At 52.6% G+C, this 21,554-nt stretch overlaps 1 protein-coding gene and 1 long non-coding RNA gene across 5 annotated transcripts; one reads left to right on the top strand and one right to left on the bottom strand.

The window, feature by feature from the left end:
- The first annotated feature begins 2,161 nt into the window (after nucleotides 1–2,161).
- On the top strand, nucleotides 2,162–21,039 carry LOC133358227 (uncharacterized). 4 transcript variants are annotated; one of them, XM_061576472.1, is made up of 3 exons: nucleotides 2,162–2,930; nucleotides 16,380–20,113; nucleotides 20,393–21,039. In XM_061576472.1, exons 1-2 carry the CDS (start codon nucleotides 2,547–2,549, stop codon nucleotides 17,616–17,618), a joined length of 1,623 nt encoding a protein of 540 aa, XP_061432456.1. In that variant the 5' UTR covers nucleotides 2,162–2,546; the 3' UTR covers nucleotides 17,619–20,113; nucleotides 20,393–21,039. The 4 variants fall into 4 exon arrangements, with proteins under 4 accessions (XP_061432456.1, XP_061432455.1, XP_061432454.1 ...); XM_061576471.1 differs by having other exon boundaries at nucleotides 16,380–20,126; XM_061576470.1 differs by having other exon boundaries at nucleotides 16,380–20,165.
- Nucleotides 10,902–15,650, bottom strand: LOC133358231 (uncharacterized). Its single transcript, XR_009757037.1, has 3 exons — nucleotides 14,919–15,650; nucleotides 14,504–14,662; nucleotides 10,902–14,324 (listed from the first exon to the last, which is right to left on the bottom strand). It is a non-coding gene; the product is annotated as an uncharacterized LOC133358231 (long non-coding RNA).
- Nucleotides 21,040–21,554: the final 515 nt, after the last annotated feature.

Raw genomic sequence — 21,554 nt, 5'->3', positions numbered from 1 at the left:
TGCAATCCCCTCCCCACCGAACACCGAGCAACGCCGCAATTGGTTGACGGTGTCAGGGAGGGTGGGGGGAAAGGGAAAACATGCCCACTCATCCAACTGCCCCCCCCCCCCTGAACGCCGCGCTGAGTGTGTGTGAGAATCTGAGAGTGAGAGTGTGTGAGTCTGAGATTGTGAGAGTGAGTGTATGTGTGTGTGAGTCTGAGAGTGAGTGAGTGTGTGAGTCTGAGAGTGAGTGTGTGAGTCTGAGAGTGTGAGCGTGAGTGTGTGTGTGTCTGAGAGTGTGAGAGTGTGTGTGTGAGTCTGAGACTGTGAGAGTGAGTGTGTGTGTGTGAGTCTGAGAGTGTGAGAGTGTGTGTGTGTGAGTCTGAGAGTGTGAGATTGAGTGTATGTGAGTCTTAGTTACCTAGAGTGTTATACAGGTAGGAGCAACAGGTTCCACACTGCCCACCAGGGATTATTTGTCTGTCTGTCGTGCATATCCGGAATTCCGCCCACCCATGCACCTCCCCACCGAACACCGAGCTACGCCGCGATTGGTTGACGATGTCGGGGAGGGTGGGGGGAGGGTAAACATGCCCACTCATCCAACTGCCCCCCCCCCCCCTGAACGCCGCGCTGCCAACCAAGTTCCTACCTGCCCACTCCGAAGGAACATGTTAAGGGCACCACGGGGTGAGCAGCCCCTCCCCACCCAGCCCCACCCCTCCCACCCTCCACCCAGCCCCACCCTCCCCACCCAGCCCCTCCCCATCCTCCCCACTCAGTCCCTCCCCACCCTCCCCACCAAGCCCCTCCCCACCCTCCGCACCCAGCCCCTCCCTCCACACCCAGCCCCTCCCCACCAAGCCCCTCCCTCCGCACCCAGCCCCTCCCTCCACACCCAGCTCCTCCCTGCACGACGGACGGACAATATAATCCCCTGTGGGCTGGTGTAACCAGGAGGTTACTACCAGTATAATGCAGAAATAGGATTGCAAATTGGAAGTGACCAGTTAATGAAGACGAACGAGTTTAAGTACCTGGGTGCAACGATGTGTGCTGATGGATCACTAGAACGAGAGATTAGAACAACAGCAAGAGCCTAGACCAGGGGTCGGCAACCAAAATAACAAGAAGAGCCATTTCTTTCCAATTCGGTACAAAATTCAGTATTTCAAGAGCCGCAATGCATCTATGTACATACGTACATATCGTCAAGAAGCAGCCCGTAAAGAGCCGCATGCGGCTCCGGAGCCGTAGGTTGCCGACCCCTGGCCTAGACTCACTCTATACGATGTTACGAAATATTCTACTGAAATTCAATCTTGATTTCTCGCCCACAATTCTTATTTTTGGATATAGGGGGAACGAGGGTACCAAGGATATAGAGAGGCTGACGAATGTTATCATGAACAACGCCAAACTGGCTATCTATAGGGATAGAAAATGCGCAATTGAAGGAAGCGGCTTCCCCAGCCACTGCCGCATGCATCTTCAAGGCTCTGGTTTCTGCCAGGATTGGGCTGGAATTTCGGTACGCTCAGTTGACGGGGGGTGTCGCATCTTTCTCGACGCGTTGGGCTACCGAGGGTGCTTTGTGTCATGTGACGAAAGCAGGGGATCTGGTGATGGATTTTTGAGGGTTATTTATTCTTGTTGGTGTCTATGAACACAGGAGCACACAATGGGATTCATGTTACACGGGAAACCCGCGTCTTATTTTTGATTTTAAAAAGGGGGCACATAAGCAAACCTAAAAAGAAAAAAAAACAGCGATGAACGAAGCAAAGTGCCGAAAGACCGAGTATCTTTGTTTTCTTTTGATCGTAAAGAAAAAAAAAGGAGGGAGGAGAGCCAGGCAGGGAGGGGGAGCCACGGAGGGAGGGGAGCCAGGGAGGGAGGGGAGCCGGAGAGAGGGAGCCAGGGAGGGAGGGGAGCCAGGGAGGGAGGGAGGGGAGCCACGGGAGGGAGCGAGGGGGGAGCGGGAGCTAGCAGGAGGGAGGGAGCTAGCAAGGGAGGGGAGACAGGGAGGGACAAAGAGCCAGCCAGGGGGAGAGAGGGGAGTCAGGGAGGGACGGGAGCCAGGAAGGGACGGGAGCCAGGAAGGGACGGGAGCCAGGGAGGGAGGGGGAGGGACGGGAGCCAGGGAGGGAGGGGCTCTTGTGACGCCACCGGGGAGGAACCCGGGCTCAGGGCGCGGTCACTTCTCCTCGCCGCGGTGAAACTCCGCGTAGAAGCAACAACAACAGCAGCACTGCGGGTGGCCGTGACCGAGCCAAAGCTTCACCCACGCTGTCAAGTGCCGAGCAACTTCGCCGTTTGCTGCTGCTGGCTCTGCTGTTGGTCGTGCTTGGTGCTGGTGCTGCTGGTAAACTTTCCCACTGTGACTTTGAGAGAGGAAGAGGGAGGGGGGCTCTGTGGTGGCGGCGGCAGCGGCGACGGTTGTCAATCCGGATGAATTGCACGCGAAGAAGCGCAACACGTGCCACCGATTGAGCAAGCGAAGCCTGAGACTGCGCTCACAACGCGGAGTGCGATTCGCGGTTCAATCGGCTCACAGCGGGGCGATGGAGTCGCTCGTCTTGCCGAGCACCTCGGAGCTGAGCACCCTGAGAGTCCTCGAGTCCCTGGACAGACTCCTGGGCGAAGTGGAGCTCCTGCAGCGGAGCCAGCGCGACTCGGGCCGGCGGCAGACGGAGACGATCGCCGCCTGCCATGCGATCGGGACCGACGTGAGGCGTCTGGCCCGGCTCGAGGAGAAGGGGCACGCGGCAACCCGCGAGCTTCTGGGCAGGGTCGCCGAGACGGGAGGACAGGTCCGGGTTGCCCGGGCTCACCTGCTGCTCCAGGGCCACAGCTTGTGCGCCGTGGCTCAGCACGCGCGGCTGCTTGGGCAGCGCAAGGCGCCGAGGATCCTCGTGGTGAAGGTGGGCGCCAATACCCCGCCCCAGGTGAGATCTTTGACGGGGGGCGGTGGGGGGGTTCGCTGGCTGGCGCTGTGTGGGATGTGGGGGGCACCTTGCGCCTCGCATCGAGAAGGACCCCGGGGCTCGATGCAGTTTTCCTCCCATAGATAAAAAGAAAAAATCCTCTTTGGCCGTAGCCAAACATCGCAATGCTGAAACGTAAAACTGCAAATGTTGACCCCTTTCCCGTTTGGGATGACAGCGAAAGCAGAAGCGAGTTGCACAGCTCAGTGGGGCCTTACCTGGTCAAATAACTAAAGAATGCGCCGTGTGTTGTCTATCGCTCTATCCATTATTCACTCCTATATCTCTCAGGCCATTCTTTGTGCTACGAAGGGTCATTGCTCGAAACGTCGCCTATTCTGTTTTCTCCAGGCCACATTTTTAGTTCACAGCGCCGAGATCATCCTGGGCTTCGATCCGGGTTTTAGCCGTCTGTGACTCAGCCGAGTTCTCGGTCACGGTTTGCGGGACGAAAACAAAAAATAAAACGTCGTTGAGGATTAGAAACGACAACAACAAAAAGATAGACTTGACTGCAATGCAATCGTTTGACTCGTGGGGTTTAACGAATGCGGTTTAACTAGCGTGGTTTCAAAAAAACCGAAATGTGCGATGCTGCTGTGTTGACAGTTGTGCGCAACCCCTGAACACAATTCAATGCATTTGTCAAGAACACTGTGCCCCTACCATTAGCATAGCTTCTGTTAAAGCCACTGTGTTATTGCTGAATGTGTCGAAGGGATCTAGAAGTAGTTCTGTGGCGTCTCCTTCCGCGGGGCCCTTCTCTAGCACATACATGCAAGAGGTGCGAATTGCGATGAATTTTAAAAGAGAAAAAAACATTTTGGTCCATCAACCCACGAGGCTTCTGGAGCAATGATTTTCAGAAACATTTGATTCAGCAATTGTTTAAGCCTGCAATGCAGGTATAAAGACAAAGATCACCCCCGTATAGCCTTCACAGAATGTTGGGGTAAGTGCTGTTAGCGAGGATCATCTATGAAAGTCGGCACCACGCCCGGCCGCCTTTGTCTCCCGAGTGGTGATGTTTACATATCGCACCAGCTACTCATTTCAGGCTGAGGTGACCTAGAGGAGGCCTAGGACCGGTTCAGATAATAGTCACTTGTGTTAGCCGCGAGCGGGAACCCGGGTCGCCTGTTCGTAGTGGAGCACACGCGCGCACACATTCTGAAGACGTGCAATGTCTTACCGGTCCTGTGTACAAGTTTCCGACAGAATAAGCAGAGAAACCGGATGAATGCGGTCTCTCACCGGTGCTTATCGCATTGACGCTGTGGAGCGTTACGTTGTTGCGGATCGCATTGGGCTTAGCTTCGACGAAATCACTCAGCGGCGCTTCGTGTTGCCGGCAAGTCCGTACCGGCCCGTTGCAGGAGAGCGGGGGGGGGGGGCGCAGCGCTCTGGCCGTCAATTCCTGGGCTGAATGGAATTGCTGCGCACAGGTGCAGAGGCAACGCCGCGCGTCTTGCTCGAGCGCCAGTGAGCTCATGGGTTTATTGCGCCCTCCCGCGGGGAGGTATCCCCTTCCCTGTGAGCCGGCCGCTCTTGTGAGATACGCGGCGGCGCCGCCACGGTGGCTAGAAGATGTTAACTCCCTCGCCTGGTATACAGAAGGTCGTGGGTTTGATCCAGACTCTGACGCCTGCTGTATATTTGGAGTTTGCTTGTCTCTTTCTCTCCATATTTAGAGTCAACTTGCGTTTAGAGAATTTGTCTGCGATACATTTCTTCGTGATAATCCATTTCGAATGTATGTTGAACTTCTTTCACACCGTACGTAGCCAACCGTGCTAATCGGAGGTACGACAAATAAGCTATCATTTGTGGCCAGGTCGCTTGTGAAAAAGAGCTATATAGCTCAGTGGGCCTTACCTGATAAAATACAAATAGTTTTAAATAGTTTTATCCTTTCCCCGTGAACCGGCTGCTCTGATGGGATATCCTCGCCCTGTGTACCGGCCGCTGGGTGGAGGGTTCCCGTTAGCCTGCGATGCTCGCTGTCGTTTCCACATCACACGGCAACATTCTCATTGCCGTTACGATCAATACGAAACAAATTACGTTGGCGATGCCGCCCTTGCTTTGCCAGTGGTGCACAATCACAACTAATAGTAATATTTTTAAACTTTGACACGTTCCTCAATAACAGTGTTTGTGTCCTTAAAAGGAAAAAAGTGAATGCTAGGCGACGTTTCGGGGCAGTGGCCCTTCCGAGGACCTCGCACGTCGTGTTTTGCAAGGAACCCATTGACTTTTTCATTAAAACAACAGCAAGACTCTCCCCTGTGGGCTGATATACTGTGCAGTGGCCAGCACAGCGGCCTATGTCTTAGTGTCCCCAGAGTTCGGTGGCGAGATGTTAACTACCTCACCTGGTATACAGGAGGTCGTGGGTTCGATGCCGACCCTGACGCCTGTATATTTGGAGTTTGCATGTTCTCCCCGTGGTCGCGTGGACTTTCCTCCGGGTCCTTCAGCTTTACCCTCCACGTTTAGAATCGACATGCTTTAAGAGTATTTGGCTCCTATACATTTGCACTTGATAAGCCACTTCGTTGAGCTATCATTTGTGACCAGGTTGTTTATGAAAAAAGCGGGCCTTACCTGGTAAAATAAAAAAATATATAGTTTAGTTTGGTGGCACCCTGCATTGCCCGCAGGGCATTACCAAAGCAACGTGCCTTGTGCCGGCAAGTAAACATGGAAGACCTGTGACGTCATCCTCTCATTGGCAGCAGCGGACGGTAACAGCTGCGGCCCGTTGTGCGTCAGCGCCGCAGTCCAAAATGTCACCTTTGCGATCAATATTTTTTTCACAAGTGACGTTATCCACTAAGTTCGCATGACAGCAGTGCCACAGGGCTCCCAAGGGAGAAGCCGATCCCAAAGGGGCTGGTCAAATAGCGGACCGGGGAAGCCCCCTCCTCCACCCTATTCTATATTTTTGAGCTCGGACTGAATCGGCTGGCATTCTGAGGCCCCTCCGTGACCGGTAATATTGGACTTGGGAAATGACCGAGGCGAGCCACAGCGAGACAGGCGGCGGGCATAAATCAGCTGCAGCATTTCCACAAGACAGATTACTTTCAGGGGCTGCTGCTATTATTATTTGTAAATTATAGCCTGGTCATGACTGCGGCAAAGGCCACGAACAATTGCCGACCTAATAGGGATCTGCATTGTTTTTGTACTGTCTGCCTTTTGACGTTCTCTGGTCTGACACTGGTGAGACAAAGCCAGAAGGAAGGCAGTCTCTGGTGTAGATCAATCAGTTTCAAAGACAATGCATACATGATCAGAGCTTGTTTGTTTGCATGTTCGTCACAAGTACGTGTGGTTAATGCAGACTTGAGTCCTTGAAAAAGTTATATATTTGGTGTTTGAATATCTCAATATCTCCTGTTTTATTATTGCCAGAAAGGGTAAAACCAATTCTTAGTTTGCATACTTTGATACTGGCAAAAGGTCCCATAATACGTGAGGGAAACGTTGCATTGTAGCTGCTTCATAACCAGCCAGCCGTCCGGCCGGCTACGATACAAAATTCTGGAAAGATGTCAAAGGTTGAGGACCAAGATGGACGCTGTTCATCGCTGGGTTTCGAAATTATTCCACAACGAGCCCCTAGTGCTCCCCCTCGCTCGATCAACTACTGCACACTATTCTGCTTGAACTGCAGGATGTGTTGTTTTGTACTTTCCGTCACAAGAATCAGAAGCTGTATTCATCCTGGAAGAATCTGATGGGTCTACGAAGTTTTTTTCTTTATTTTAGTTTTGGTCACGGATGTACAAGGATTTAACGGCAGCGCACACCCCTGCGATCTGGTTTCAACAGAGGCAATTCGGTGGCGTCGATCGGCCGACAATAAAAGAGGCACCGGCCCTCGATGGTCTAAATGAGTGGGGCATGGCTACGAATGTGGCAAACAAAATCATCGTCGAGGAACCCAAGCGTGAAAGTGCCGGATTCTCGCTCTCTCTCTCTCTCTCTGTCGCACGATGGCTCTGGACCAAGCCGAACCGTGCTAGGACGCGGCACGGGAGACGTCATGATATCGTTACTCGTTGTGACGTAGTTACACGTTGTGACGCAGTTATATGCCGCAGCGCCATTGCATTCTAAGTTAATCTCTGATGTTAATTTCTCTCACCTTATAATTTTAAAAAAACATTGACATTAACATGACTCTTCCCCTTTGTAGAAACACTGTGCCTATCCTTGCGATATAATATATTTATTCAAGAAGATATCTTGGTTATATTTTTTATCATACATACAAAAATAACATGATCACATTTTTTTCGTAGGCCCTAGGCACAGTGCCTACTCTGCTGATTGGCCAGGTCACTTGTGAAAAAAATAACTATGTAGCTCAGTGGGCATTACCTGGTAAAATATGAATAGTTTGTTGAGATATCCTCGCCCTGTGAACCGGCCACTTGGTGGAGGGTTCCCCTTGGCCAGAGATGCTCGCTGTCGTTTCCACATCACACAGCAACATTCGCATTGCCATGACAATCAATACGAAACTAATTAAGTTGGCGATGCCGCCCCTGCGTTGCCAGTGGTGCACAATCACAATTAATAGTAATATTTTTTTTAAACCTTGACACGTTCCTCAATAACAGTATTTGTGTCCTTCAAAGGAAAAAAAGCTAATGATAGGCGACGTTTCGGGGCTGCGGCCCTTCCGAGGCCTCGCACATCGTATTTTTCAAGGAACCCGTTGACTTTTTCATCAAAACAACAAACAGCAAGACTCTCCCCTGTGGGCTGATATACTGTGCAGTGGCCAGCACAGTGGCCTCTGTCTTAGTGTCCCCAGAGTTCGGTGGCTAGGAGATGTTAACTACCTCACCTGGTATACAGGAGGTCATGGGTTCGATCCAGACCCTGACGCCAGCTGTATATTTGGAGTTTGCATGTTCTCCCCGTGGCCTCGTGGATTTTCCTCCGGGTTCTCCGGTTTTTCCCTCCACATTTATAATCAAGATCACGCGTTTAGAGTATTTGTTTGCTATAAATTTACACTTGATAAGCCACTTTGTTGAGCTGTCATTTGAAGCCAGGTCGCTTCTTAAAAATAAGTTCATAGCTCAGTGGGCTTTACCTGGTAAAATACAAATAGTTACGTTTTTTTATTGTTATTTGCTTACCTTTTCCGATACTTTGCACTGCTACCGTGTTGTTGCACTGTTTGTTGTATGAACGTTCTGACCTCGTGCACATCCTCATAGCTCATCGGATTCTTCCAGTATATTCTGATTCACATCCCTAACTTTTGCTATTAAATTCATGGGAAAGAGCAATTTCTATTCATGAAAACGTTGTTTTACACTCGTTTTTTGAAGGAGGCATCCCTTTGGTGAATCCAGAGACACCTGTACATTAAAAGGGGGGCGGGGGGCACTATATATAATGGATGCTTAGGGCCTCCCCCCACCCAATGGGCCAGCACCACCATTGCCACCCGGCTGCCTGAGCGGCTGTTGGCATGCCATGTGGCAGCGGCGAAGGACTTCACCGCAGAGTCAAACCACCGTGGCTCCACATCTGTCTGCGGTAGCGGCAGTGGGGTAATCATCAGATCTTGTTTGTGCCAACGCGAGAGTGTGTATAATTATTTTGTTTTAATCGCCTGCCACCGCGGTCAGAATGTGCCCCGTGGCTGCCGTGGTCTGGGTTGTGTTTCGCAAAGTCTATCCTGGGCGAGGCACCCCCCTCCCCCCCCCCGTGGGAGACCCACGTATACGGGACGGTACGTGTGTGCGCGCTTTGTGTGCGTGTGTGCGCGCACGTTCGTGCGAGCGCCGGCGCCGGAGGAGGTAACGAGAAGCAGAGTGGCGGCGGCGCCAGCTCCCCGCTCGTGTTTCCCATGACCTTCGGACGCGGAGCGTTGCGAACCGTTGCGACAGATTTCTGTTGACGTTTCCACATAAAATTAAGCAAACTTACTCTTTTTATTTTACCAGGTAAGGGCCCACTGAGCCCTGTATTTCTTTTTTCAGAAGCGACCTGGCTATCACAAATAGCAAAGTGGCTTATCGCGTGGAAATTTATAGCAGCTGCCAAATCCTCTAAATGCGTGATGTTGATTCAAAATGTGGAGGAAATTAACCGGAGGACACGAAGAAAAATCCACGCGACCTCCTGCAAACCAGGCGAGGTAGTTAACATCTCGCCACCGTGGGGCAGATTCACGCGCACAGCCACTCTGTCAGTCCGCTGCTGGATCACAGCTAAGCCCAGTGCAGCAACAGATTTTTTCCAGCAACTGATTTTTGATGACGACGTTTGTCCCGCAGCTGTAACCCATCGCACCTGTGTCATGCACCGTGGTCGTCACCCATCCATCCAATTTTCGTGCAGGCTCAGTCCTGCTGAGACGAAGCATAATAACTGGATATCTACTCCACTGTGAGGCGCGCAATGAGTGGACGCTCGTTTCAGTCACGGGTTGTTGTGCAGAATCGAGCCAGGCAGGACTCGCTCTGACCAGAAGGAACCAGGCACCCACCGCACCGATGGTGAACGATGCACGGCATTTACTACCCCTATGGGGGGCATAATGAGTGGGGGGGGGGCGCGGAGGTGCAACCAGATTCTCGTGGGAGAGGAGACTTCGACCGTGAGAGTTGGGCAGCGATCGTCGCGGCGTTCGAGGCATTGGGGCCCCATGTTCACGGGTGCCCCCCGTCGAGTAGTAAACCCCTCGTGTCTCGCCAGGGGGTTGTAGCACCGCAAAGACAGCACCCCCTCCCGCGGCGTTACCACTGAGAGGGGGCCTGTGTCCCCTCGATCCAGCCCTGGACGAGCGCTGGTCCGTGCTCGTCGCTCGCTGCCCTGAATCATCGATCTGATGAAGCAGCTCCGCTTGATTTTGTTGGGGCCAGGTGAAAACTGAAAGAGACCAAGGATGAGTCTCATTTGTTTGAGTGACCCGGGGCATCATTCTGCCAGTAGAGGGCGATGATTGCTGCTGTGTGAGCAATTTGCGGATATGTAATTTTCCAAACTTGGTCCCTGGTGCCGACACGCAATGGCCTCCTCTTGCGAGTGACGTCAGGGGATATTTAACGTTCACTCGCATTGTTACTCCTGCGGTGGTAATTGCACACGGTGGTAATGATCATGATGATAATCATATAACTGCGGGTGTTTTTATAATTTTTTATTCACTTTATTTTTATTTTTCTATCTACGTGACTTTACCGAAAGAACCAAAGAATATAATATATATGCTTTGGAAGCCAAAGTGCTAGGCTTGGTCAATTTAAATAACAGGCGAAATTCCACGATTGTTCATTGGTGGTTGAGGAGGGCCCGGTTCTCCCACGAGCTGTGGACATCCAAGCTCATTTCAAGTGACCGGTGGCTTGTGGACGAGCCAGTAAACTAAACTATTTTTGTTTATTTTACCAGATGTAAGGCCCACAGCCGTGTGGCTCTTTTTCAGAAGCTACCTGGTCATCACAAAAGACAGCTCAATCAAGTGGTTTGTCGCGTGGAGATGCATAGCAGCCAAATACTCTAAACGCGTGACGTTGTTGATTCTAAATGTGGAGGGGACTCTGAGAACAATCAACACGACCACTGGGGAGAGATGGAGAGAGGCACGCAAACTCCAAATATACAAGTATCGGATTTGGAATCGAACCCACAACCTCCTCCACATCAGGCGAGGTAGTTAACATCTCGCCACCGTGGCGCCCCAATAACACGCCAGGGACAGAGAAAACACGGGTTGGATGGTGCAAATTGTACGCGTCATATTGGCCGTCAAGGAAATAATATAACACGAAAGAATCATTCGCGTCTTTGTGGAGAATATAAATATCAAAGTATCACAATCAGAATAATAATTTTATTATCTGAGTAAATCACACATTGAGCTACGCAGTTCTTTTGCAAGGGTGACTCGGCAAGTCGACAGACACGGCAGCGAGAGCTCATAAACAAGATGTTAAACATTAAAAATATAAAGTGAATAAAAGCAAATAATCTCAGGAAACAATTACAGTACTTAAATTCGCATTTGAAAAATAGATAAGCAGACGATACAGACTCATTCACATATCCCTTCCCTCGCCGTAAAATAAAAGTACAGCGTCACCCCAATGTACGTCTCTCCCCTTTTACGTATTTTCGCAAATGCGTCATCGCTTTAGTATCGCCTCAACCACCACACACGCTCTGAACGTCGCTGAAAGCATTGTCCCCTCCTTTCTCGTTATCCGTCGCCTCTCAGCCTTCACCACCACCTACCACTACCTACCACTACCCGTGTTAAAACCGCTTCGATTGACATCGTCTCGATATTCGTCGTCGCACATTTCAGGAACGCATCCCCCCCCCCCCCGCGTAAACCGGGGAGGGAGAGATATCTCTGCTTTTATTAACGCAACCAATCGGTCCCAGGGCCTGATCTCAACCAGCTTGACTGCCGACGAAGCACTGCACGTCGAAACCGGTCCAGGGTTTTGCTTGCACTCAATGTCAACGCTGCTGAAGTGATGTGCTCCCAGAAGGCCGTGGCACCGATGATGGATTGGCAAAGGATCCTTTTATTTTATTTGTTGTATGTGGCGAGACGGAGACCGGAGTGGGCTTGGGCTAGAGCACCTCGCTCCAGGGGAGGATCTCAGATGCACAAGACGAAGGCCAGAGTCGTCGCGCTGATTACACCCACACAGTGCTGGGCCACAAGTGGACCACGATGCGTTGGCTGATCTCGTCAAAGAGCACAAACCACCATCACGCAAACTCCGGTCGTCTTCACAGCAACAGCGGCTTCCTGGCTGGTCATCGAACAAAAATGGTTACCGCATCGCGCAGCGCTTTCAGATGAGCTTCTGCGGCCATCTGGAACGCTCTCCTTTCCGATATTAGGAAGACAATTGGAAACACTGCGCTTTTTTATCATCTAGGTTGAGAACTAATTTCTTTGAAGCTGCCTTTTGTATTTAGTTTGTCCTTTCACCACATCTCTGATTAGCACGGTTGTATACGTATGGTGCGAAAGAAGTTAGATGGATATATACGTACAAAAGAGGGAACGCATCCGAGAGCAGCAGAGATAGAGCGATAGGAATCGCCTCGTGTGCAGGTGCTGTCTGGACGTGTGCATCACGGGACTGAGAGATCAGAATTGGAATCTTTATTTATCCTGGAGCAATCCGATGAGCTATGAAGCTCTTTCTCGCAGATGCTTAGTAGGGGCACGGTGTCAGAACGTTACAGAACGTTACAACGAACAAGATAAAAAGACGACTGGTGGTGGTGGGTGGTGGTGGTGATTTCTTTCAAGGATCCCAGCTGGTTGTGGCTCAGTGTCCTGACATTGGCATTCACCCCCAAAGTCACAATCTCCTCCAAATGTTTGCAGTATGGATATATAGACAATATATATTACCATTTGACCCACAATTGCACACTGTCTCAAATAGCAGATTTTAATTGATGGCAATTCACACAATCTGTGAGTAATAAAAAAACTATTATGTTTCCACAAAGCGCATATTCATTCGTGTTTTCAGTAGGTCGGGAATTCTAGCCGATTGCACAACAGTGAGGGAGGGGGGGAGAGGCGTTATGAGGAGAGCAGTGGAGGAGGGTGTTATTAGTGGGGAGAGGGGGGCGTTATTAGTGGGGGGAGGGGTAGTTATTCTTGGGGAAAGGGGGAGCTTTATTCGTGGGGGGAGAATGGGTTATTCTTGGGGGAGGGGTACTCGGCACGTAGCCCCCCCCCCTCCCTGCAGTTCCCTCTTTAAATAACCACCACGTGGCATCCGAAACCACGCGGCAAGCCCCTGGCGTGCCGCCCCTGGCTGGGACCCGCCGCCCACGGCCCCCCTCCTCCTCCTCCTCTTTGCTAAATTGTTTCAACGAATCTCCTCCGGGATGCCGCGATCGCGTTTCGGGTTTTGCGCGCGAGCGTCGCGTGCCGTTGTAACAGCTATCCCCGCAGGAGGAGAAGACTCCTCTCTGTCTCTCTGTCTCTTAAAACAATAAATAAGAGGCAAAGCCAACGTAAACACATAACAACTCTTGTGTTTGTGCTTATTTTAAACAAGTATGAAAAATATATATACCAAAAAAATATACATTTCCACATTGTGTTGTTCTGTAAGCACAAAGGATATGAATCGGTTGGAAAAGCAGCAGCAAAAGGGCGTACGGACGGGACGACTGCGAGTCAAATATTCCGGCCGGGGTCAACTCAGTTCAGTAACAGCAGCATCATCAGCATCAGCAGCTTCCTCGGCAAAAGTAGTAACAGTATCAGCTTCTCCATACCATTTGGTTCTTTCGGTAAAGTCACGTAGGTAGAAAAATAAAATAAAACAAAAAATAATATCACGACGTTTCGATCGCAACACAAGCTGTCGTCCTCAGGCGGAAAAAATCATCCAGCAGTGGAACTGCTGGTTCATCAGTTCCACTGTCGTCGTGATTTATTATTTTTTGTTGTATTTTATTTTATGTTTCTACCTACGTGACTTTACCGAAAGAACCAAAGAGTATGGATTCCTGCAGTCACGAAAGCTTCAAATCAAGATTGAGCTTCTCCATATAGAGGTTTTTGGGTTAGATTACGTAAATATGAATGTGTCGTTAAATCCGCCACCACCCGATACAGCCAATTAGTACAAGTTTGTCACGTAACAAAACGTGCCAATTCGTTGCTGGTACAGCACACCGGTGTGTTGGAGAGTAAAACCCACAACATTTACAATTCGAGTGTTAAAACTGAGTATTAGCTTCATCATCAATCTTATCATAATCGTCATTAACATCATGATAACGACCATCACCATCAGCAGCAATATCATTAGACGCATCAGCATAAGCTTCATCTTCAAACATCATCATCACCACCATCATCACTCAGAGGCCGGTAAAATCGGCACACCTCCTAGTTAAGGCTGCTGCGTCACTTGGTGGGACAACAGTTGTGTCCTTTGGATGGACTGGTTCCCTGCCACAGGAATGTGGAAATGTCACCACTGACTCGGGATGTCCCACGGAGATTGTGCTGAGTGCTCCGATGAACTCCTCCACAACTCGACAAAAGTTGTTTATATAATTTCTTTGCAAACATTTGCAAAACGCGTCATTTTGAGGAGCGGGGGCTTTGCTTTGCTTGCGATCCACCGCAGTGGAAGCCCCGCCGGGTGCCGCTATTCACGGAGCCTGCCCTGGGAACTTGCAGTGGCGTCCAGGTCCGGCGCAAACATTCCCCAAATTCCCTTGGCAGAATTCTCCCGATTCGTAATCTCACGCTCGCTGACGATCCCCAGCGACGATGGTGGCAGGGCGGGTCACGGGAGAAGTCGGCGCTCGCAGGAGCTTTAAAACAAAACAAATACTTATTTTTTAAATATTTTTCCCCCACGATTTTGTGCAATTTAATAAATGAAAGAGGATATTATTGTTTATTGAAGGTGTTTGTAACGACCACACGAGCCAGGTCACTGCGCATGCAGTGAGCGCCGTGCGGATAAATTGAGTGGCGCTTTGGCGCATACCCGCGGACGCTCATGGTTTCTCTTGAGATGATCGCGGTGTAGATCCTGCCGCGTGTTTTTGACACCCCGAGGACAGCCGGTGGACTCCACAGCCGCCGCGGTGCCACCTTCATCGCTTTCCCAACGAAGGGTGAAAGCGTCCCCCCATATGCGTCAGCCCTATTGTCTGTCCATAGCGGGATGGAGGGGCACAAGGTAACGCTCGTATGAAGATGATTCAATCAAACATATCAAGTAAAAACTGTCATTACTATACTCTTTGGTAGAAAAATATTATTTTATATATTATTATTTATTTTTCTACCTATGTGACTTTACCGAAAGAACCAAAGAGTATGGATTCCTGCAGTCACGAAAGCTTCAAATCAAGATTGTCTCATTACTTTTCATTTATTTACTTTTCTTTACGACTTACCTTTCTTACATGGTTCGTTGCGCACGGTCGCACTTATAATGTGCACGCGGTGGCGATTTACTTTGCTCGGTCGGTGTTCGCCGCTGAGGTTGTGACGGGTTTCTATCTTCATTCCTGTTACTGCTCCGTGCTCGCTGCACCGTTCCCGTTCTGCTGTAATGTGCACTCATGCCATGCAAGCCAAACGACTGACCACGCAGTAAGCCACTGTAGTCTGCACTCCTTCAATGGAGGAAGAGGAGGGCGACAAGCAGACCTCGTTTAACGCAGTAGTAGATGCATTGCTGAAAAGTGCCGTGGTAATCGAAAAAAACGATTTCCCCATAAATAATGCAACGGTAAAGTTTGGCGAGAGACGATGTACTACTACCCACACACTGCGAGATTGCTGGAGGGCAACACACCGTGTTACTGTATCATTCCACGTACTGTATCACTGTACCGCTGAGCGACGCAGCTGAAGAAAGTAGTCTGTCGTTGACCGGTCAGAAACCGCATTGTAATGGCGCGCGTCCCGTGGTACAACGGGGTGGGCGCATTCCGCCTCATAACGACGCGCGTTCTACATCATAACAGCACGCGTTCCGTGTTATATCGGCACGCGCGTTCCGCGGTATAAAGGCGCGCGTTCAGCGGTATAACGGTGTCCCTAATGGAAGGAATCGAGCATTACAGCGAAAACGCATTCCAGTGTAAACACCGCAACGCATGAAGCGAGGACTTGCCGCACACAAACTCTCTCTCTCCGGAAGCCCCACTCATCGTGGCGGTCAGGATTCGACATTGGCATCCAGCTCCTGAGCACACTGCCAAACACAAGAATAGAAACAGCGACAGCAAAGAATTTGCAAACGTTATCCAACACTTGCCTGCATCGGTTGGAAGGGCTTGACCCTTAATTCTTCACGGCCATCTGTCTATCCATCACAAAAAGGCTGTTTAGGGCGTTGGTGGGGGCAACGAAAACCTCGGAATCCCCCGATCTGAACCCTGCATTTAGGTTGACAGTGGAGACCTGGGCTGTACTTTGGCCACTAGCTGGAGATGGAGAGACAAAAGCGTATTTCCAGATGCATGGAAAACATGCGCGTGTTGAGCCTGTGCGGTAAATGTGTAGCGGTTAGCGACGCTGCACGACGAACCTGGCCACCAGAGTTTCATTTCGGCTCACGGCCACCAACACCAATGACGATTATTTGAAGCAGTTGTAGGCCTCCCCTAGGTCGACTCAAAAAGAGCATCAGGCGAGATGTGTAAATGTTGCCACTGGGGAGACAAAGGCGGTCCGGGCATGATGTTTGCCACCCACCCCCTCGTGTGCTGCACAGGCCTTCAGAGGTGCTCGCTAATAGCACTTGTCCCAACAGTCTGTTAAGGCTACACGGGGGATCTTTGTCTTTTGTTGCTTGTGCATACAGTATTTATTTGACCGACGCACTGCAATCGATGTCCTCTCTACAGGCCGCACGCACGGCGCCGGGGGTGGCGATCGGAGGCGGATCCGACCGGTGCTCCGTCCGGAACGAGCACGTGGACCTCAACGGTGCAGCCTGGCTTTCCCGGCATGAGCGGCCGGCGCCAGGAGCCCCGGGGCCTCCTCGAGGGCCGCCGAGCGAGAGCTACACTCTCGACGAGCGCACAATGCATCCTGCAGCACTAGCGGTGGGGGAGTCAGCCCGGCCGAGCCCCGTCCGCGGTGCCGGCCGGGTCAGGCGGCTGGACAGCATCAGCGAGGAGGAGCGCGCAGATGTCGGTACCTCGCCGAGTGGGGCTGCAACGAAACGGGAATCGGGGGATCCTGGTTTGGCTGCCCGTGAGCCCAGCGTGAACTGGGCCGTGGGAGAAGAGGAGGAGCGTTCCATGGGTATGGCTGCCACAGCTGTAATGTCTGGAGGGGGTGCGTCGGTACCACCCGACAGTCCGCGAGGCGGTGCGATGGTGACGATCGGCACGACGGGCCTCTCTCGGTTCAGCGAGGACATCGCGAGGGCTGTGACAGAGCAGGGCACGGCCGTCGCTCACTCCCTACTCAACGCCCGCTGTCCCCCGGCCACTGCCGCCACGGAATATTCCCACGGCGGGAACAAAGCCGGCGGCCACGACGGCGTCGACGACGGGATTAGCCGGGCTGGCGGCGTGATGGAGGAGGAGGTGACAGAGGTGGTGGTGGAGCGAGCACGGCCGCCTGAGAAGAGCGCCGGGCCAAGGGGCACACGCTCCAAACGGCGCCGCAGGACGGCGCCGCCCGCCACTGCCGCCGAGCCCCCCACTAGCCCCGCAGGGTTCCGGATCGCCCAGATGGCGCCGTGCGTGTGCGCCGAAGCAGAGCTGCACCTCAAGGCTGGGCACGAAATCGCGAGCGCCTGCGAGGAGATCTCGCGGGCAATGGAGCGGTGCTCGCGGCCCACGGCCCCCGCGGCCTCCACCCCGCCAGGAGACGATCGCCCCCCGCCGCTTGAAATGCCCAGGTGGCAGGGACGAGGCCTCGGCGAGGTTGAGGCGGCACCGGAAGACAAAGCAACGGTGCCCGGGTGCGAATGGGAGCCCGGTGAGATCGCGGACCGAAGTCGAAGCCTGGCGGGACGCGGACGGCGATGGTGCCGTGGGGGCCCCTGCTTGGGCGAAAGATTCGGGAGGCGCCGGGAGTTTGCGAGGGCAAGAAGGCGGCTCGAAGGAGCGGACGAGCGAGGGGCAAGGTGAGGAAAAGGCAGCGGCAGCGTGGTGCGGGAGTGGAGGAACCCCTCGGGAGGATGAGCTGGGAAGCGTAGAGCAGACGGCCCTCGCGGTTCGCTCAACGCCTCGAACGGCAATGACTGCCGTCCACCTGGGGGAGAATGGGAGCCCCGTGCCGCTGGGTGGGCCGAGCGGTCACGGGGAGCCATCGACGCAGGCCGCAGGGACGCACGGTGGGTCGCAGCGGGCAGCGCATGAGGCAATCTCGAGGGCGGCCCGCCTCTCCGGCCTGTGCGGCGACATCGCGAAGCAGCTGCAGCACCAGCAGCAGAACCAACAGCAGCACCAGCAGCACCAGCAGCACCAGCTGAACCAGCTGCTGAACCAACAGCAGGAACACCAGCAACAGCAGCAGCAGAGAAATGCTCCTGAATGTGCCGCCCACGCCACGTCCGATTCTGCGGAGGGCCCAGGCGGTTCAGCCCGCGCTCCGGATGCTGCTGCCGGGCGGAAACGTGGCACGGATGGAGTGGCGGGAGCAGCGAACCGGCCAGGAGAGCGCAAGGGGAAGGTTTTGAATGCAGGGGCGATTTCTGAAGTTGGCCAAATAGAGGACAACGACGGGCGAGTGGATGCGAAGGAGAACTACAGGAAGGGCTCAGCGGGGACGGGTGGCGGAGATGGGGGCACGCCGCATGGGAGTGAGGGCGGGCGGAGGTTGGCGAGGGAAGGCGCGATGCCGAAGCGGCAGTACGTGCACGCCGGTGGTGGCAGAGGGGCAGAGGAGGGGAGGCTGGACACCAGGCCGGCCGTTAAGAAGACCAGGAATGTGGAAACGAAGATCCGTGGAGAGTCGGAGGGCCTCACGCCGAGACAGAAACGGGGTCAAGGTTTTAGAGGAAGAGTCGGCCCACTGCACATTGATGACGAGCTGTAGTTTCGAGTTGACGTTGTTGAGCCCGGTGAGGTCTTAAGATTTTGTTGAGCTCGGTGACATCTCGAGATTTTCTTGAGCCCCGGTAAGATCTCCGAGATTTTGTTGAGCCCGATGAGATCTTGAGATTTTGTTGAGCCCGATGAGATCTTGAGATTTTGTTGAGCCTGGTGAGATCTCAAGAGACCAGGATAGGAGTCTCACTCGCAAGAGTGCGGCCAGTAGGAGGCAAAGATTTCCATGCAGTGTCCCAATTGAGTAATTTGCGATGTGAAATTTTGACCCACACACACCGGCACTCTTGAGAATAACATTGGCGGGATCTTTAACGTCCATTCGGAAGCAGATGGCGGCATGTAGCATTGTTGTGGTTAACACGCATTACAGTATTAGCCAGGGTGGCCACTGGATTCTAACCGTGACACCTCTGCAACAACAAAAGGCAAATGCGCTACCGCAGGGGGTACTTTTAGATAATTCCAGTAATTGTAATACAATGATGTTTATCTTTCGCCCAGCTAATCAAACTCCTGTAGCCATGATCATGCCATTAAATTAATGGCAGTGCATACAATCTGACGATGGTGATTCATGACTAATCAACGTGTGGTGGCCTCTCAGAGGAGCAGTGATTTATGAACGATGCAGTAAAAGAGGTTTCTCTGCTTTCGTGTTATCTTCAAAACTCCCATTGGTCACGAGGCTTCTTATTTTGCAAACAAGTTTTAAAATAGCGGCTTCTCCATCAGTTCACTCTGCTTCCTGACGGTCGTCTTTAGCTACTGAACGACATTCCTGGTCGGAATATTCGATACTCATAACCGTGGGCCATGGTTCTTCCGTGCCCCACCTCCACGCAAAGCGACGGTGGAGATCGTTGTCTAAGGGTGATGATTTGAGTTCGCTCATCGCGCTTGCGTCAGGTACTGTGTGGCAAAGCACTTCTGCGCCACCGCAGGGGTGGTGCAGAAACGACGCCAATGGAGGGCAGCGCCAAGGGCAGAAAGGGGAAACCGTTGGGAGGAGAGATTAAACAAATGAATTACAAAGTGACGAGTTGCTCAGAAACTTAAACGGAGGCGACGAACAAAATGCCATGCAAAAGTCTCTCTCCCCGTGGTCACGTGGATTTTTCTCCGGGTCCTCCGGTTTTTCCCTCCACATTTAGAATCGATGTGCGTTTTCGAGTATTTGGCTGATATAAATTTCCACGCGATAAGCCATTTCGTTGAGTTATCATTTTTGGCCAGGTCGTTGTTGAGTAGATTTAGTTTTGTCAGTGTATAAGGCGCATGCAAGCCTGTCTCCAGGCGGTTCATGTCAATCGGGGAGAAAACGAGGGAGCAAGAAGGGATGGGAAGTGAGGACGAGGGGAGAGTGAGAGAGGGAGGGAGGTAAGTGAGGAAGGAGGGAGGGGAGATGGGAAAAGAGTGTGAGGGGAGAGCGAGGGAGAGAGGGAGGAGAGATGGGAAGGGAGGACGAGGGGAGAGTCAGAGATAGAGGGAGGCAAGTGAAGAGGGAGGGGGGAGGTGTTAAAGGAGTGCAAGGGGAGAGCGAGAGAGGCGATGGAGAGAGGTGATGGAGAGAGGTGATGGAGAGAGGTGATGGAGAGAGGCGATGGAGAGAGGTGATGGAGAGAGGTGTGGGAGAGAAGGGAGAGAGGTGATGGAGAGAGGCGATGGAGAGAGGCGATGGAGAGAGGTGATGGAGAGAGGCGATGGAGAGAGGCGATGGAGAGAGGCGATGGAGAGAGGTGAGGAGAGAGGTGAGGGAGAGAGGCGATGGAGAGAGGCGATGGAGAGAGGCGATGGAGAGAGGTGAGGGAGAGAGGTGATGGAGAGAGGCGATGGAGAGAGGTGATGGAGAGGTGAGGGAAAGAGGGAGGAGAGATGGGGAGGATGATGGGAGATGGAAATGAAGGACGAGGGGAGAGTGAGCCAACATCTTCAGGGGCTGGTCAACGTGCTCGTCGGCTACGCCAAGCTCGCCATGTACAGGGCGAGGAAGGTGGCCATGGAGGGGAAACGTCCGGCCAGCAGCCTGGGCATCTTCCGCGCTCTGGTCGGAGCCCCAGGATGTGTGAGCTGGAGTTCCGGCATGCGCGGCTGACCCACGCCGTGCCGGCCTTCAAGGAGCAGTGGGCGCTGGAGGAGGCCGTGTGCTCGGTGGCAGAAGATTGAGAGCTCTGCATGCAGTTATGAGCTACCGTCGGAGGCCGTAGGACTGCGAGAAGGGCTGGGTGCAGATGCAGCACTTGTCGTAAAAATATTACATAGAAAACATAGGGGGTCATAGACATCGAGGAGGGAGAGGGGGGTGTAGAGAGAGAGTGGGTACAGAGAGGGAAGGTGTAAGAAGGAGGAGAGCAGAGCGTAAAATCTTTTGTGAAATCTTTCATTTGAAAAGGGGGGGGGCACATAAAGCAAAGCATTGAAAAAAAACGAAATTATGAACGAAGCAAAGTGCCGACTACACTGAGCATCTTCTTGTTTCCTCTGATCGTAAAAAAAAAGGAGGCGAGGGAGAGAGGAGGGAGGGGAGATCGGAAGGGAGTGCAGGGGGAGAGCGAGCGAGGGAGGGAGGGAGGGGTGACACCGTGGCACGGCGCGGGCCCGGCGAGGCCACGTGCAGGGGGACGATGGGGCCCACGAGGGGCGGCACCGACGAGTCCCGAACAGATAAAGCCCGGAGGGCCGACGGAGTCCAATTTGGAGAAAGCCCCGATTTTACTTGTACGAAATCAATCAATCTTCCATGTACGCGCCAATATCGCCCTCAACAAAGTAGTGCATCGGTGAATATTAAAGCAGAACGGAAACGGTGCCGGGGGGGCGGGGCACGAAGCAGCAACAGGGATGAAGAAAGGAACCCCCGTCACGACCTCAGCGGCTAGCGCCGACCGAGCAAAGCGAAATGGCAACCGCTCGCAATAATAATGTATGACCTTGCGCAGAGAATAGCGTGAGAAAAGTAGTAAATAAAGTTTAAAAAAAGTAAAGCAACCGTTTATTTATTTTAGATTTTATGGG

This window comes from Lethenteron reissneri, chromosome 61 (genome assembly GCF_015708825.2).
Source record: "Lethenteron reissneri isolate LAM-NWPU_2019-01 chromosome 61, ASM1570882v1, whole genome shotgun sequence".
In the NCBI taxonomy this organism is placed as follows: domain Eukaryota; kingdom Metazoa; phylum Chordata; class Hyperoartia; order Petromyzontiformes; family Petromyzontidae; genus Lethenteron; species Lethenteron reissneri.
The sequence above is the reverse complement of the archived record's forward strand: the minus strand, read 5'-3'. Positions and strand labels throughout refer to the sequence as shown.